The sequence below is a fragment of the Vulpes vulpes genome, chromosome 7, assembly GCF_048418805.1.
Source record: "Vulpes vulpes isolate BD-2025 chromosome 7, VulVul3, whole genome shotgun sequence".
In the NCBI taxonomy this organism is placed as follows: Eukaryota; Metazoa; Chordata; class Mammalia; order Carnivora; family Canidae; genus Vulpes; species Vulpes vulpes.
The window spans coordinates 3,525,807-3,544,540 of record NC_132786.1 but is presented as its reverse complement, the minus strand read 5'-3'; the positions used below and the strand labels follow the sequence as shown (position 1 = coordinate 3,544,540).

Here is an 18,734-nt window from a genome sequence, read left to right as displayed (position 1 = left end):
AGGCCATAAAGCAGGAATTAAAACCTCTAGTAAATCTGGCTGTTGACCCAGGGTTCGTGACGCTAAAGATACAAAGTCCCTACTTTGATTCACTAGGAAAGATAGATATGAAAAAGTGCATATGTTACAAATCTTTACTATTTATAACAAGAGCTGTGCAGAGGTGTTATAGCTACATATTGGCAGAAAAGGAGGAAACATGACACAGTTAGCTGAATAAGACTAAGGCTTTCGTTCTATACCTGCTCAAGGTCATACATTCATTCTCACTGGCAGCAAGCGTTTGTTAGCCGTGGACCTGTTTTCCTTAATTTATTCAGATAAGTAATTTGGTTCCCATGTTCTAGAATTAAAATAATTCAGTTTTCTAATTATGTGTGTCTTTAAACATTATGAAGGCAATAAGAATATAAATTAATCACTCATCTATCATCATAAATTATTTTGTTAGATTACAATTCTGGAAGATTCTATATAATAAACAACATTGTTTTCTTTGTAAAATTGACAATATGGACAATTATAGATAGTATTTATTATATTACTAATATATCTTATATTATATTATACTATATTATATTATAATTTATTAGTATTATAAAGTAGCAGTTTTACTCCAATCTGTATATTTTGACACTATGTAAATAAATTTTAACTGGTTGTACAAAGTAGTCACTCAGGAAAAAAGTTTCAGTGTCTCTGGAATTTACGTTTTATTCATTTTTATTTATTTTTGAATTTTGGGGAGTATTTTATGTTTTAAAATTGACTTTGGGAATGTCTAATTGTTATAGTAACTGAAGTCATTAGGAAATGTGAATATCTTCTAAAATTCGGAACTCTGCCATTCTAGACTCTGGTTTAAAAAAATAATAATAAAATAAAATAAAATAAAATAAAATAAAATAAAATAAAATAAAATAATAAAATCCAAATTAAAAGGATCCCTGGGTGGCCCAGCAGTTGAGTGTCTGCCTTTGGCTCAGGTCGTGATCCCGGCATCCTGGGATCGAGTCCCACCTTGGGCTCCCTGCATGGAGCCTGCTTCTCCCTCTGCCTGTGTCTCTGCCTTTCGCCTCTCTCTCTCTCTCTCTCTCTCTCTCTCTCTCTCTCTCATGAATAAATAAATAAAACCTTTAAATATATATTTTAAAAACAATAATAGAATAAAATAAAATAAAGCCCAAATTAAAAATACGTGAATAAACCTTTGTAAACTTGTTGCCCAGAATAAAGGATGCTTAATTTTGGAATTGAAGGGAATCTGACAAATTATCTGTTCCTCCTTTTCACTGAATAGGCCCTGCGAGTGAATCAATTTCCCCAAGTGTTAGGTCTGAGATCTCTGGGTTCAAGTCCAGTGCTTTCCTGAAACCTGATGGGATGGTCACAGTATTGTTGCTTCAACTACATCTTAGGTCATGAGAAAATTTGTATCACTTGAATTTTCTAATAAATTTCCTACCTCAGCATGTCATTTATTCCCCCCCACCCCCCCGAATGAAGATATGTGCTTTGCTCTTAGGTCTACGTTAAAAGAAACTCAACCATTGACGTTTAAGGACTTAACCACCCTACTATACTATAAATAGTACTTATAACAGTGTTATGTCTGTCATGCTTTGGGAAGTGCATAAATTGTTAGGATTGACCTAAACCATAAAAAAATATCAAATGCAGAATGTTGAAAATGGGATGTATAGGCACTGGTTCAAAATGTATTATATTTCCAAATTCAGTTCTTTTCTTAATAGCACACCTCCCCCAAAGAAAAACTTTTCTGAAATTAATATGAATTGGTGTTATTTGTCTGCTCTTATATTTTCTGAATTCAGAATGATTCCCTTCTCACAGTTACAAAATTCCGCAATTTCATCAATAGGTTTCTAACATTTTCAGTAGCATAAGCTGTTATTCAAAAGAAAATGCCAGATCTCTTGAAGAGAAATCCTTGATTTATGTTAGGAAGAAAAATTCAAAGTATAAATTATACAAAAGTATATCTAAAATTCTTAAAATATAAGAAGTCAACTCCAAGTTTATTTATAGCCTTAAAGTAATTTTAGGGTTTAGAGGGTAGACAGACTAATATTCCCATTATGATAGACTCAATAAAATTTGTATTTTTAGGGGATCCCAGGGTGGCTCAGCAGTTTGGCACCTGCCTTTGGCCCAGGGCGCGATCCTGGAGACCCGGGATCGAGTCCCACATCGGGCTCCCGGAGCATGGAGCCTGCTTCTCCCTCCTCCTGTGTCTCTGCCTCTCTCTCTCTCTCTGTGACTATCATAAAAAAAATAAAAATAAAAAAATAAAAATAAATAAATAAATAAATAAATAAATAAATAAATAAATAAATAAAATTTGTATTTTTAGGCTGTAAATATCAAGAAGATTACTTCCTATAAGGTCAGAAAAAACAGGCAATATTCAGATGGCTAAATAAGAAAGAAAATTCTGAGCCTTATTTCATAGGAAATGTGAATGAGACTGTGGTTTGGATTCTGTGACTCTCCAGGAATCTAAGATTCTACCCAATGTAGGGGAGGCCTGTGGCTGGCCTAAGAGTTAAACTGACATAAGACAAATTAACAGGGGAAAAACATAAAATTTTATTTAATATTTTTATGTTTACTTGGAAGTCTTCAGAAGAAAAACAAAAATCCAGAGAAGCCTTTAGGCCCCAAAAATATTGATTGATTGATTGATTGATTCATCCATTCATTCATTCATTCATTCATGAGAGACACAGAGAGAGAGGGGCAGAGACACAGGCAGAGAGAAAAGCAGGCTGTCCGCAGAAGCCCGATGTGAGACTCAGTCCTGGACCCCAGGATCACGCCCTGAGCTGAAGGCCAGACACTGAACTGCTGAGCCACCCAGGCATCTCCCCAAAAGTATTTTAAACAAAAAAATAATAATAAATTGTAGGGATGTGACAAGACAAAGGGGCTTGGGCTAAGGGCAGAAAATTGAGGGGCAGTGATCAGGAAGTATTGGAGGGAGGTTGCTCCAGGTGGTGTAGCCCTTTTATCAATATTTGTTCTTCTAATCCATGAGCTTGGAACACTTTTCCATTTCCTTGTGTCTTCTTTAATTTCTTTCATGAGTGTTTTGTAGTTTTTGGAGTTCAGATCCTTTGCCTCTTTGGTTAGGTTTATTCCTAGATATCTTATAGTTTTGAGTATAATGGTAAATGGGATTGACTCTTTAATTTCTCTTTCTTCTGTCTCAATGTTAGTGCAAAAAAATGCAACTGATTTTTGTGCATTGACTCTACATCCTGCCACATTGCTGAATTCCTGTATGAGTTCTAGAAATTTGGGGTTGAGTCTTTTGTGTGTTCCATCTAGAGCATCATGTCATGTGCAATGAATGAGAGTTTGACTTCTTTGCCAATTCAGATGCCTTTAATTTCTTTTTGTTGTCTAATTACTGAGGCTAAGACTTCTAACACTATGTTGTACAGCAGTGGTGCTGTGTTCCTGATATCAGGGGAAAAGCTCTCAGTTTTTCCCCATTGAGAATGATATTTGCTGTGGGCTTTTCATATATATGGCTTTCCTAGAGCTATCTATACCTTCAGTGTAATCCCTATCAAAATACCATCACCATATTTCACAGCATGGGAACAAATAATCCTAAATTTTGTATGGAACGAGAAAAGACCCTCAATAGCCAAAGGCATATTGAAAAAGAAAACCAAAACTGGTGGCATCACAAGTCTGGACTTCAAACTTTATTATGAAGCTGTGATCAAGACAGTATGGTAGTGGCACAAAAACAGACACATAGACCAATGGAACAGAATAGATAATGCAGAAATGGACCCTCTCAAGTCTATGGTGAACTAATCTTTGACAAAGTAGGAGAGAATATCTAATGGAAAGAAGACAGTCTCTTCAACAAATGGTGTTGGGAAAACTGGAGAGTCACATGTAGAAGAATGAAACTAGACCATTTCCTCACACCATACACAAAAGTAGACTCAACATGGATGAAACACTTAAATGTGAGACAGGAATCCATTATAATCCTAGAGAACACAGGTAGCCACTTCTTTGACCTTGGCCACAACTTACTAGACACGTCTCCAAAGGCAAAGGAAACAGAGACAAAAATGAACTATTGGGACTTCATCAAGAAAAAAGCTTTTGCAAAGCAAAGGAAATAGTCAACAAAACCAAAGGGCAACCTACAGAATGGGAAGAGATATTTGCAAATGACATATCATATAAAGGCCAGTATCCAAAATCTATAAAGAATATATCAAACTCAACACCCAAGGAATAAATAATCCAATCAAGAAATGGGCAAAAGACATGAATAGACATTCTCCAAAGAAGACATACAGATGGCCAACAGACACATGAAAAAATGCTCCACATCACTTGGCACTAGGGAAATACAAATCAAAACCACAATGAGATACCACCACATACCAGTCAGAATGGCTGAAATTAACAAGTCAGGAAATGACAGATATTGGCGAAGATGCAGAGAATGGGGAACCCTCGTACACTGTTGGGAATGCAAGCTGGTGCAGCCACTCTGGAAAACTGTGATTTGAGGTTCCTCAAAAAGTTGAAAATAGAGCTACCCTATAACCTAGCAATTGCACTACTTGGTATTTACTCCAAAGATACAAATGTAGTGATCCAAAGAGGCACCTGCACCCCAATGTTTAGAGCAGCAATATCCAAAATAGCTAAACTATGGAAAGAACCCAAATGTCCATCGACAGATGAATGGATAAAGAAGATGTGGAATATATATATATACAATGGAGCACTACTTAGCCATTAAAAAAAAAAAAGAATTTTGGCCATTTGCAACAACGTGGACGGAACTAGAAGATATTATGTTCAGTGAAATAAGTCAATCAAAGAAAGACAGTTATATGATCTCAATCATATGTGGAATTTAAAAAGAAAAACATGATCAGAGGGGAAGAGAGTGAAAAATAAAAGAAGACAAGGTCACAGAGGGAGACAAACCACAAGAAGCTCTTAATCATAGGAAACAAACTGAGGATCACTGGAGGGGAGAGGTGACAGGGTAACTGGGTGATGGACACTAAGGAGGGCATGTGAGGTAATGATCACTGGGTGTTTATAAGACTGCTGAACCACTGATCTTTACCTCTAAATCCAATAATGGGTTATATGTTAACTAATTGAATTTAAATAAAATTCAAAAAAAAGGAAGTATTGAGGGGGAACTAATGGAAAATAAGGGTTATTTAGTAGATTTGTTTGTGTAAGACCTCATTCCCAGTTTGGTGTCAGCTGCTCATCTCTGGTAGTAAGAATGTTTCTGTTCTCTTCCCAGTACAGAGAAGGCATCTTTTTTTTTTAGGGGGAAATTATATGACCCGTGTTTAGGATGAAAGAAAGAGGAGCAGAGAACCCTTCCTGTGTCTGTCTTTATCTCAACTGCCTTCAGCTTGGAATAATTCATATGCCAAAGTGGCATATTTTGGGGTAGCATGTCCTAAACCCCTTCACCATCAGTGTGCTACTAACACAGGACTTATTATTTTATAAAGTACCCAGTGAATTGTAATAATTAGATATGTAAACCGCAGAGTTTAGGTGTAGTAAGCATGTGAAAAATGAAAGATTTTCCTTTCTATGTTCTGTCTATAAGTCACATGTACTAAATGCATGTTTACACAGTGAGAAGGAAAGGAGGAGCACATTTGTCAGATCATAACGTTCAGCGTTGCACTCACCTGTGAAGAGATTTAGTTTGCTGATCATGTTCTTCAAGGATAATTTAAATATTTCTTTATTATATTTTCACTCTCCTACGTGTGGTATTTCAAAAGTGCGCTTTGTTTTTCTGTTTAAAGGAATAATGGCGATGCAAATACGGTCAGTTCTCATTATTCACAGTAGTTGTGTCCTATACATATAATTGCCATGAAGACTAAATTCTCAAAACTGAACCATTGGTTCCAGGAGAAATGCAGGTTGGGTTCCTATGAGCTCCTGGTCACTACATTTCTGCCAACCAATCAGTACATAACCACATTACCTGGTTTGTGTTTGCATTTAAAGGCATCTCATCTAGTGTATCTCGTGGATTCATGAACACTGAACTCACAGTCAACAGCACCATAATTCAAGCCTGAACAAAGTTTATCTGCCACATGCATTTTCTCCATCAGGCACATCTCACAGGCACTTTCTTACATTTCCCAAGAGCCCTACACAGCACTACACAGCACTTCAGCTCTACTCTTGGGAGAGAGACAATTTAAAAAAGCGGAATCATTCCCAAAACAACAAAGTGCAAATTAATATGGCACTAAATTGTGAAAGGGACCCATTTTTTTATAGTATGAAAGCTGAAATAAGAACCTAGAGCATTGTCGTATGTGACATTAGCTGGTAATGTGGACATCAGGTGACTCAGATATTGGGCCCCACTTCACGTGTCCATGAGTGGGGACGCACCTAAATTTTAATGAGTAGGCAATTATTCACATATAGCATCTGCCAGTAATGAAGGGTCAGCTCTACCTAATAATTGGTAATACTTGAAAAAATGTAGTTTTCTATCCAAAATCTCAATGAATGAAGCTCAGATAAATGGTGATTTTTTTTCTTCCATCCTCCCCCTGCCCTTATTCTCCTTCCCTCCCTTTCTCCCTTCTTTCTTTTTTGCGTTTAGTGTTATTGAGGTAGCATAAAGCAATTTATCTCTGTATCATATGATAACCATTAAAGTTTGCCGTTTTAGCCATCCACTCTTTCTCTGTTTAGAACTAGCCTACCGGGTTTCTAAAGAATTTGCCTTTTAAAAAATAATATTCCTTGTTGATACGTATTGCGATAATTCACAGATAAATTATATCTTCGAAAATGAAACATTCAGAGTTATTATGATCCAGTGAATCTTATATTTTGATAGTATGCAAGTTCAAAGAGATTTGTGGCCAAATAAGAAAATATCTGTGAGGCACTAGCTAGCAGCTTCTGCTTAATAGGCCCCAAATCAGCTGTTCAACATTTAAAAATAGGGAGATTTCATTAAAATGTTAGATTTCAAACATTTCTTGAAAGCTGAACATTTGAATACCAACAGCATCGCTGCATAACCTCAGTTTGCTACAATGGATAGGGACCACCTCTCACATATTATATCCCCAAAACCTCCTCATTGTTTTTCAACTATCAAGACCAAATTTTAAAGCCATTAATTTAGCATATTTTCCTTGTTGTCATTAAATCCGGGAGATACCGTCTCTGTTATGCAAGTATCTCTATCATAAGTGAAAAAAGTGAAAGACCAATGGATTTTACATCAAGCCAGACATCACCAATGTGCATGGACCGCTTGTCCCTCTGAGCGTTGAAGTTACGACTTCTAATTTCAGGTGCTTCCAATTATTTTAGCACTGTCAAGGCTGGCTTTCTGCACAAGTGGTAGGAGCATTGCTCACCTGTAGAAGTGAGTTAATTCAGCCTGTTCACCAGGGACTCAGTAGGCATGCAGGTGGCAGGAAGTAATGGATGGCACCCAAATTCACAGTGAATCAGATTTCCTCCAGTGCCCCAGTCGCCGAGGTGTGCTGACGAGTGGGCCACAGAGTACTATTTAATGTTTTACCAGACAGGACCCCACTGCTCTGATGGAGAGGAGAGAGCACAGTATGTCACAACATGTGTACCTTTTGGGCTTTATTAATCGTATTTTATGGTTGATGTAAAAGATTCGCCCAAAGGTATGAGAAATCAAACCAAAAATAAAGCAGAGCTGTAATGTGCTACATCCTATGCATAAACACAAAACATCCTAAGCATATATCCTGTCTCTTACAAGTGAATGCACATCATTTGTACCAACTCATTTGCCTGTCAGAGAAGTGTAGAAAGTAAATAAATAAAAATGACCATTTCATTAGTCACTTACTCCATCTTGCCAGGTGTCCAGGAACCTTTGTAGTGGCTGTTGAGGAAGCGTGTACTCTTTGGAAAAAATACTGATTTGACATTTTGAGAATAATGTTAGTTTTCTAACATATGGACTTGAATGAGATAGAGCATTAAATGTGAGATAGCCAAAGAATTGATACACCTCTGAGGTTCTTTCTAAAAATTAGGGTTGTGCAAATAATTGAATTTAATCATATTTCAAAGAAGAATTCTTTGCAATTTCATTTTTGTTTTTAAGGTAGTTTCAATCCCATTAAAAATCTTGTTGCTTTTGTGGTGTTGGATTTTCCATGCCATTAGAGAAAATTCTGCCTGTAAATATTTATCTGAAAGTCTTCAATCATTTTAGAAGCCTTAACCGTTTCAAAATTCTGGGTAGCAACAATTCATGATCAAAAAGGTTTGCATTCTTTAGTGACAGTTGCTTTCTGAATTCTGGCTCAGTATAACCTTTGTTGACACTCTTAGACCATCAGCTTTTTTGGAGGAACGGTCTTTGCTATCTCTTCCTCTGCACTGTCTTCCATTCTTCCCACTCTCTTGATAATCAACACAGATACAAGTCTGAGCAAGCACCTTCCCCCAAGGATGCCATCATTACTCATAGAGACTCCTGACTTCTGCGTGGAGCATTAGGTCCTTCATGTACCAATTCTAAACCTGCCCCATGATATATGACCCTTATATATTAAAATCGCACAGAACTACTGAGCTCTATAAAACAGTGAATATGCTGTTTCCCCATCTGCCTTGATTCCTTATTCTGTCTTGTACCAGGAGAGTTTACCTATATTAGTTCTATCATAAAACTTCACCCCTTTACTTCAGTGGCCCCACATTCTTGGCACAATGCTATGAGTGTAGAAATCATTTCAGAGGATTCCAGCTGATATCAGACCTTTGATAATGGTTTCTACAATGTACCATAAAGGAGCTGTTTGCATATCTAGCCAACATTTCTAAGATTTTTTTTTTCTTGCTTGGCCAAAACTTTGATTTTTCCCTTCTTCTCTTTTCTAAGATATAGTAAGGGAATTTTCTGCAGAAAGTCTATTAGAATATAGTGTATCTGACGTATGGTAAGGCCAACAGGTGTGTTTTAAAATACAAGGCATTGATCTAAAATTTAAAATATTACAAGGCTGATATATCAGGAAACAACTGCCATTAAAAAGAGAGTTTATTACAGCTCCCAAGAGGAGTGCCATAGGGGGGAAGCATAAGGGGAAGCATTGGGTCAGTCAGGAGGTAAGAGCCTTCATTGTGGTTTCTGCAGGTAAGTAATAGGTGAGGACAGGGACTGTCCCAGGGACTTGGGACAGCTCTTGGGCACAGGGACTGTCCCAGGTTGTTTGTTACTTAACCCTGAGGTGACTAGGACAGAGGGATCGTGGTCTTGAGTGTGAGAACCTGATGAAGACAGCTGGGCTGGGCTGGGCTGGGGGCTCTGGATTGGTGGGTTTGTATTTGGAGGATGCGCTTGTAGGAATTGGCTGACTCTGGGAGGGGCAAAGCCCCAGATGGGAAGGCCAGGATGCAGACAATGGAAGACCCCGTGAATACAGAGGGGAAAGGGGAAGCCTGTGGCAGCTTCAGGAAATGGCCAGGGTTGTTGAAACCCCTCAGCACCTTTACTAATACGAATAATTTATCTCTTCCTCAGTATATATAAATTATCCATGAAATCAGTGCCCCAGAGCAAGTCCCTAAATCCAACTGCTATCCATTAGCCTATGTAGCATTGATATTTGGCCCCAACGCTGACAACCATGTTTTAAATGCAACAAGAAACAGAAGTGAGTTTAAATAAATACTGATAAAAAAAAAATAACTGGGAAAAATGTTAGGAATAATAAAATACATTTTGGGGGTTTATTGATGTCTGGTTCCTTTCTTCATCCGTGGAATATTTACTTAGGGTTTATTATTCTAGGTAGTCTTCTCCTAAGCAGAAAAATAGATTGTGTATGGTCAGAACCTGTAGAGCTGTTTACAGTAAACAGCAATATTATCACAGAGAAGGCAAGTCTAATTTGTTTGACTTTTTGATTTACAAAAATAAATAAAAATAGCTTCCACATGGATTTCCTACAAATAGATTTTATGCTAATTTTCAGAAATTTCTTATTATCTCTGCATTATCAGATATATTAAAGCTGTAACCCTGCTCAGAAGCGTATCAGTCTGGTTTTCTGATGTCTTGTGTGGTGTGAGTGTGAAAATGACCGTTTTGGGTGAAACGGGAAGAACCTTGTTTTTTTTGTTGTTGTTGTTGTTGTTTTCTTTTGGTCCTTTGATTTTGAATAATATAATTTCAGAAAATTACTAATATTTCTCTGGGATTTTTCATGTGGGCTAACCCTGTGATTAATGAATCATGATTTATCACACATTATAGTTTTTTTTGTGAAGTAATCCAATAATAGGAAATACAGAGAGCAAGTCCATCTTGCTTCTTTATAGAATATATCTATATCTCAAGTTAGTATTAAATTGGGATTCTTGGGTGGTTCAGTGGTTTAGTGCTTGCCTTCAGCCCAGGGCATGATCCTGGAGTCCTGGGATCAAGTCCCACATTGGGCTCCCTGCACGGAGCCTGCTTCTCCCTCTGCCTGTGTCTCTGCCTCTCTCTCTCTATGTGTGTGTCTCTCATGAATAAGTAAATAAAATATTTTTTTTAAGAATAAAAATAAATAAATTCAGTAAAATGTCTTTTAAACTTAGTTAAAAGAAAAACATATATACATTTTGTATTTAAATTCATACTAGAGTTAAATAGTTTAGCCTTTGACTTATAAAGAAAGAACTCCAGTGTGAGTATAATAAAAGCATTTCATGTTTTAAACTATTTATTCACATCAGAAGCCCAGAGTTGTAGTATTTATATAAATACATGCCACTAAATCATGCATAAGTCTGTAAACTGTATTGTGCCAGGTACGGTTTTGAAGGAAAATAAAAACAGTGAGTTTTCCTTTTGTCTTGTCTCAAACACCACTTACATTTAGATCAGTCTAAGAAGTATTTATTGTGCCAGAAGTACAAAGTGGAACCATCCAGAATCTGTACCTTAGGAAAGCTTAAAATCAACAGAGGAAATCAGACCCATCAAGAGATCATTTCAACGTAAGATGAGAAGTGATACGATAAAAGTCTGTAAGGGTGACATGGGCTCTTTCTTACAAGAAAAGCTTTTCTAGTAGGTGAGAATTATCTGAAGCTCGGAGGATGCCTAAACCTCTGTGAAAACATAAGCCATGGAAAAAGGCAGGGTTTCTGTCATGGAGGGTCTTGTAGGCCATGCTGAAGAGTTTTTCGACAACAAAGTTTATTTTAGGAAGATCTTTTTAGCTTCTGTGTGGAGGATAGATTTAAGGGAAGTTAGACTAGAGCGTGGGAATCATCTTCTAGCATAGACACTGTGTGAGGTGATGGTAGTTTGGTGGCATGCATAAAAAATGAACTCTTTGTTTTAAAACCAAAGATGGGCTTTATTTATAGAGCTTAAAAATGAGTGAATGTGGGCAACTGAGATAGGAAGAAGCTGAAGAAAGCCTCAGATTCCTGTCTTGACTAGATAATGGGTACAAGAGCAAGTGTTTGGGCCCCCAGAGAAGGAATTACGGGTTGGACTCATAGAGTTAGATTTGCCTGTGGAAGGTCCATGTGGATCTTCTAGGCCATTAAATACTCAAGTCCAGTTTTATGGAAAAATAAAATCAGATTCCTCTGATGTTGTTGTTGTTGTTGTTGTTGTTGTTCTACTATGAGTTTTCAAGTACCTAAGGGCAAAGCAGCACATTTTTTTAATAATAAATTTATTTTTTATTGGTGTTCAATTTGCCAACATACAGACACCCGTCAAGTGTCCCCCTCAGTGCCCGTCACCCAGTCACCCCCATCCCCCACCCTCCTCCCCTTCCACCACCCCTAGTTTGTTTCCCAGAGTTAGGAGTCTTCCATGTTCTGTCTCCCTTTCTGATATTTCCCACACATTTTTTTCTCCTTTCCTCTTTATTCCCTTTCACTTTTTTTTTATATTCCCCAAATGAATGAGACCATATAATGTTTGTCCTTCTCCGATTGACTTACTTCACTCAGCATCATACCTTCCATTTCCATCCTCGTTGAAGCAAATGGTATTTTTCATTTCTAATGGCTGAGGAATGTTCCATTGTATACATAAACCACCTCTTCTTTATCCATTCATCTTTCAATGGACACCGAGGCTCCTTCCACAGTTTGCTATTGTGGACATTGCTGCTAGAAACATCGGGGTGCAGGTGTCCCGGCGTTTCATTGCATCTGCATCTTTGGGGTAAATCTCCAGCAGCAAAGCAGCACATTTTAAGGAGAAATATTGCACAAAATGTGAGATGCTGACCTTCATGAAAGAGCTTTGAAGGTTTTTGTTTTTGTTTTATTCTTTTCCCGAAAGAGAAGTGACTTTTTAGAGTCTATATTAGATATTTTTTGAAGGATTTGGAGAAGGCTCATTTGCTATTACTCTAAATTAGCTGTTATTGACATTTTGGGGTCTATTTTAACTATTTAGGTTTAAACCACAGATATATTGAAAGAAAAGGCAGTGGATTAGAAGGAAGAAATTAATGAGATCAAAGCAGTGTGCAGATGAGATGAAATAGATCACATACCTCCAGAGTTAATGTCTGTTGGTTGAATAATACCGATTCAATTAATAAAAATGGAGTGAATTCCACCCTCCACCACAGCATGTAGCCTAATATTACCATTTTTTTCTCCAACAGTTGAAACCTTGTATATTTGAATAATTACAGCACCAAGAGGGATCAGAATGATTCTTGATGTCTCTTGCAACTAGTGATTCTCATCTCTAATGAAAAAGTATAAAACAATGATGTCTATAATACTTTAATCCAATTTATTGAAATAGCAATGACAACACACAGTCATTTAACAAATACTGAATGAGTATGGGCTGTTTCTGAGGCACTAAGTACTGGGCATCAGGGTGGAGGCGGGGAACACACAGTCTCTGATGCATATGTTTTCAGCAGAAGAGAGTGTGTATAATGCTGTAAATGTAGAATCACATAAATATGTCAGGTACAGGGGATCCCTGGATGGCTCAGTGGTTCAGTGCCTGGTTTTTGGCCCCGGGGCCGATGTGATCCTGAGGTCCCGGGACCGAGTCCCGCATCCACCTCCCTACATGGAGCCTGCTTCTCCCTGCCTGTGTCTCTGCCTCTCTCTCTCTCTCTCTCTCTCTCTCTCTCAATCTGTCTCTCATGAATAAATAAATAAAATCTTAAAAAATATATGATAGGGATAAATACTATCAAGAATAGAAATCATTGGATGGATAAAGAGTAAAGATGGCAGGAATGCTGTCTGGTCATATCCAAAATATTGACCTCTGACTTAGAAAAAGAACATTTGCAAAACTAAGCAAATTCTATCTTTTATAGTGTTTTTAAATTTTACTTCCAGAGTTCAGGGGGAGGGAGACAATCTCAGGCCAACTCAGGCCGAGCATGGATCCCCATGTGGGGCTCAGTCTCATGACCAGATCATGATCCTAGCCAGATCCAAGAGTCAGATGCTTAATTGACTGAACCACCCAGGCATCCCTACATTTCTAACTTTTTCAAATAAACAGGATAAATTACCTTTCTAATTAGATATATTCTTACTTTATATAAGTGCCTTGGTGCATGAAGACCAACAAAATATACTAATTAGCTAAAACATACAATTTCCCAACTAATATTTATAAATATTATATTACCCAACATTCAAGCTGCTTATCAGTCAACATTTTGAACTATATCCAAAGGAAATGACATTCTCATCTCTGTCTCTACTGCCCTCACACATGCACCCACACCCCCCACATATACACACATATCTATGCATGTATGTATATATAATAACATATGAATAATTCCATACATTACATGAGGAGGTAGGTGGATATATAAGTAAATGAATAACACCTGGAAGGCTGTGCACTGACCTTTTGCCCATATCGATCATATTGGTGATCTCCTGTTTTGGGAGTCACATTATACGTTCTCTGTTTCTATATTATTTGATTTCCTTTCAACAGTAAATATATATTAAACTTGTAGTAAAAAATATAGCAAATGATTTTTTTAACTATTAAAATCTTTAGATGGTAAACCCTCTTCTCCAAAATGTCTTCTCCAAAATCAAAGTAAAGACTGACAATGAAATTAAAAAGAAAAGAAAAAAGCCTTCTCTCCCAGGATGTTTTGATGAACTGGGCACGTTACCAGCTCTCTGAGTTATTGTTAGAAACAAAATTGTGGAAGCGCTGTGATTTTGCATTCACTCTTTGACTAGCCATTGTTGTTGCTCAGATTGCTTAAACAGTTCAACCATACATATTTAATCACTGCATAGAAAACTTAATTCTAGGGAGTGATAAGCAATCAGGGTAATAGGGGGAAAAAGGGTGGCTTGTCCCAAAATAAGCACAACATATTATTAGATGTCAAATGAAATTTAAATATATTTTTGTAAGAAATAGAATTAAATTCTAATAGATTTTACCATATCCCGGACTCTGTTAAAAGTGTACGTATATATTTCTGTATGAATATTATATCACAGGTTATTTCTAGGAATTTTGTGTTTTCAAAGACAACTCTGAGCTCACATCTTTATGATGATATTATGCAAGCTTTAACCCAGTTATAGAAGAACAACTTTGATTTCATAATGTAAAAGGCCTGGTTTGCAGAGCATTTTATCAATTTCTCAAATGGCCACTTACCATTTGCAAGATAAGGCTTAGTCCGCAAAAATAGTGTTCCTTTATGTTTTTGCTGATATTCTACGACTCTCTGAAGAAATAAACCATGCCCATTCTTTCTCTCACTCTTTCCATTGCTCTAAAACTGGGGGAGAGAGGCACCAGCATTTGTACTACTCCATACCTAGAACAGATTGTAAATTTTGATTTAGGAGAAGATATGGTAGGGGTGGATTCTTTCCTCTATCTAAGCTTAGAGAACATTTACTTCCTGAAAGATGAATGGGGAATATTTTATGTCAATTAATATATATTGAAGATATTTAAAAATGATGTGTCTATTAGTCAACTGTCACTGACATGAAATTGACTGCAAAATTACTTTCTGGGGTTCAGGATTTACTCCCTCCTCCTGACTTTTCATTTATGCACTTTTCAGACAAAAAAGTAATTTCTTCCAACTGCTGCATTTATAAATTCAACCTGAGATCTTATAATCAGATTCCACTTTTTTCTCTCTTACCTCTCATCACAGATGATAAAGATACTGCAATTGGAATTCAGCTGTGACAGTATAGATGATTAAGCTAAAGTCTAATTGGCTTTGCAGTGTTAGCAGAAGCCTAAATTTAATGGTTGATTTTCCCCCCATAGTAAAATAAACCTCTGTGATTTACAGTCTTAGAGAACAGAATTTTGTTGATTAAGAAGGTCTTTTTATGGATGGTAAAGAATCGACTATAAGAATGAAAACTTAAAAGTGCAAAGTTCCATTTTTCTTTCTGAGCTTTTTTGAATGCGACAAATCTCAAGAAATAAGAGCAAAACTTATAATTGCAAGTAGTGTACAAAAAGAGTGACTAGCTATGGTAGCTCTGCATTTCCACTGAGGCTACGGTGAAGGGACATGCTCTTATTACTTGAGAGTTGGGGGCCAAGGTATTTCCTGTGGCAGTTGAAGTATACAGGTGCCAGGGACTTAGGACATGAGATGAAAAAAATATTTCTCCAACAGGCTTTAAACTTGCTATTATTTTTCTCCACTGTCACTGTGAAAATCCCTAGCAAGACCTTGCTCCAAATTGAGAGGCAGGCTTCATTCAGGCTTGTAATTCTAAAGTAATTAGAGCTATCCAGTTTGACTGCATTTGCTATTATTCAAAATCAAAAGCTTAAAGAAATGGATTTTTAAAAAATATTTTTAATTACAAAGGTCTAATTATGATAAGTAGGTTTCTATTTGTACTCAAAATCTACTCTGAATAATTACAGTTCATCTTTGAGCCATTCCATGGATTTGAAACCTACTGACCAGTAGTGCATAATAAGATTCATGTCATTTTCCTTTTCTGATGTGAGTAAGTGGCAGTTATGAAACTAATCCACCACCCCCCTTCCCACCATCACTTGTTTCCGAGGGTGGTGACAAAATTGTTTATATTTTTAAAAAGCCTATATAATTTCATGTCTTCAGTAAAATTTTCTAAAACCAGATTAGAGCTACTCTAGTCATAGTGTATTTGTTCTTCTTGAGGTCCAAGAGCAAATAGCACAAAGCTTCTTGAAGTTCAGTTAGCTATAAACTCTGGGTACTACCATAACATTTGTTGAAAATGCAGTAGAACATTAAAAACCATTAGAGGAATGAGTATATCATTAAATTCCACATTTCAGGATCCTTTGTTCTTATGTCAAAAAAATAAATTTGTGAGCAAAATGTGTACTTAAAAATCATGAAGAATTAGTCCCATTTAAGAAGGAAAACGTTAAAACCTCATAATATGTCAAGAATTAAAAATTTTATTTTTTTCAAGTAAACTCCAGACTCACAAGTTAAAATTTGAAGCTTATAAATCATTAACAGTATTTATGTTGTTAGTATTACAATTAAAGGATGATTTTATACTGATAAAGATTTCTTTGATCAATTTTTATGAATATTTTCCATAAAATTTATTTCAGAACAGACAAACCAAAAGAAGAAATAGAACAAAAACCCAGGACTCCAGATTTTTTTCAGGAAAAAAACACTTCTTCCTCATTTCTTCTGTGCAAACACCCATTGGAAGTGGGTGTATTTCACACTGGGTAGTGACATACAAGAACTGAAATAAAATGTTATTTGTTTCTTCTCTTAGGGGCTGATGTTATCAACTTTGATGGCCACGTCGTGTTACCATATAGATTCAGAAACAAGAAGATGAAAACACTGAAAGACGTCATTGCCTTGAAATTTAAAACCTCTGAAAGTGAAGGGGTGATCTTGCATGGGGAAGGACAGCAAGGGGATTACATCACCCTGGAACTGAAAAAAGCCAAGCTGGTCTTCAGCTTAAACCTAGGTATGTTCTGACTTTTGGCACCATTTTATTCATTTATTAATCTTCATTAATCCACATTAGTAAAATGTGGATGTTCCTTAATTCTTAAAATGGAAATTATAAAAAAGCAGTTCCCATTATCAATTCATCTTTAATCCATAGTGGTTTAATCCATATGTACTATTCATTAAAAAATAATTCTTATGTCCTTGTCCTTAGCAAGGTACTATATACTAGCATCTGAGAAACAGTGGTGAACCAATAGAGAAGGTCCTTAAGTTCATGAAGTTTATGACCTAGTGGAGGAGCTAGAAAATATATTATCTATTATTTTAAAACAACTAAATCGAAAGCATTGTCTTCAAATAATGATAAGTGGTATAAAATCAATCAAATAAGCTAAAATGATAAGACATACTGTGGAGATATGTATGCATATGTATGAAGGAACATCCTCCTGGAGAAGATACACTAGCTGAGATCTCAGTTATGGCTATAACTGCCGTGAGAATATCCGAGAGAAGAGCATCCCAGCTACCAGTCACTACTGACAAAGATCCAACATGTTCAAGGAACAGGAGGGAGGCTGGTGTGGGTAGATGAAATGAAGTGAGTCAGTGGAGAAGACGGAAACTGAAAGTTGGGGATTGTTCAAATCCTGTAAGATCCTATACAGCATGGGAAAGTTTTTAGGCGGTGTTAGTCAAGAAAAAGAAGCTGTTGGTAGGCCTTAAACTACATGGCATCATGATCTTATTTTTAAAAGTTTACTGAGACTTCTGTAAAAGAAAATGCTTGCATTTGCATGAACTTCAAAGCTAGACTCCCTCATAATGCAAGTGAGACGTAGCCTGGGCTTGCAGAGGTGGCTCAGTGGAGATGCAAGGAAGTAGGTCTAGGTGGGAGATGACTTCAGTGGTAAGTTTAGCATGATATGTAACGAGGAAGAAAGAGAAGAAGCGAAGTTCCTACACATCAAAGGAACTTAAGTGCCATTTTCAGAAGTAGAGACAAGTCTATATTTTCTCTAGAGTTCTGGTAAAGGATTATTAGTTTCCTCTAATACAGGAGGTCTAAAGTGAACGTGATGCATTTTGATTTCTTATTAGACATCAGAGTTGAGATTTCAATTAGGGAGTTGCATGTATTAATGGGAGGGAGAAGAAGTTTACATGGAGACTGAGGGGAATAGGCAGTGAGCAGGCAGGAGGAAATGGGAACGTGTGGTATCAGAGACCAGGGAAAGAAAAGAGGCAGCTATTTTGTTGAATTCACCTAAGATGAAGATAGGCAGGTGAATATTGGCTTAGACCACATAGAGGTTACTGTTGATTTTCTCTCAGTGGAATAGAAAGGATGGTAGTTTTATTGACATAGGTTAAGAAAAGATGAGAAATGTGGAACTGAATTTTTCAAACATAATCTAACTAGAAATCAGAGAATCAGAAATTGAGAAATAAAATATTGGCTGAAGAATGAGTTAAACTTGAATGAGTTCTTATTTTGTCTTGGGTTTTTGTTGTTTTCAAAGCATTTTTAAAATCTCTTGGTTGGCTAAAAGTTTTGGGATTTATACAAGAATTTTTTGGAAGGCATCACGTATTCCATAAAGTTTCTTCTGTTGTAAATAATAAGAGAATTCTACAAAAATATTATAACTAAAATATATTAATAGTTAAAGTTCATATGTGTCCCAGTCGAAAGCTACAAAA

At 36.6% G+C, this 18,734-nt stretch overlaps 1 protein-coding gene across 1 annotated transcript in view; it reads left to right on the top strand.

The window, feature by feature from the left end:
• Positions 1–18,734, top strand: part of CNTNAP2 (contactin associated protein 2) — a 1,945,511-nt gene that overhangs the window by 846,262 nt on the left and 1,080,515 nt on the right. Inside the window, exon 5 of the mRNA XM_072762802.1 lies at positions 16,840–17,043. Within this exon, the coding sequence (XP_072618903.1) occupies positions 16,840–17,043 (204 nt within the window). The remainder of the gene's footprint in view (positions 1–16,839; positions 17,044–18,734) is intronic.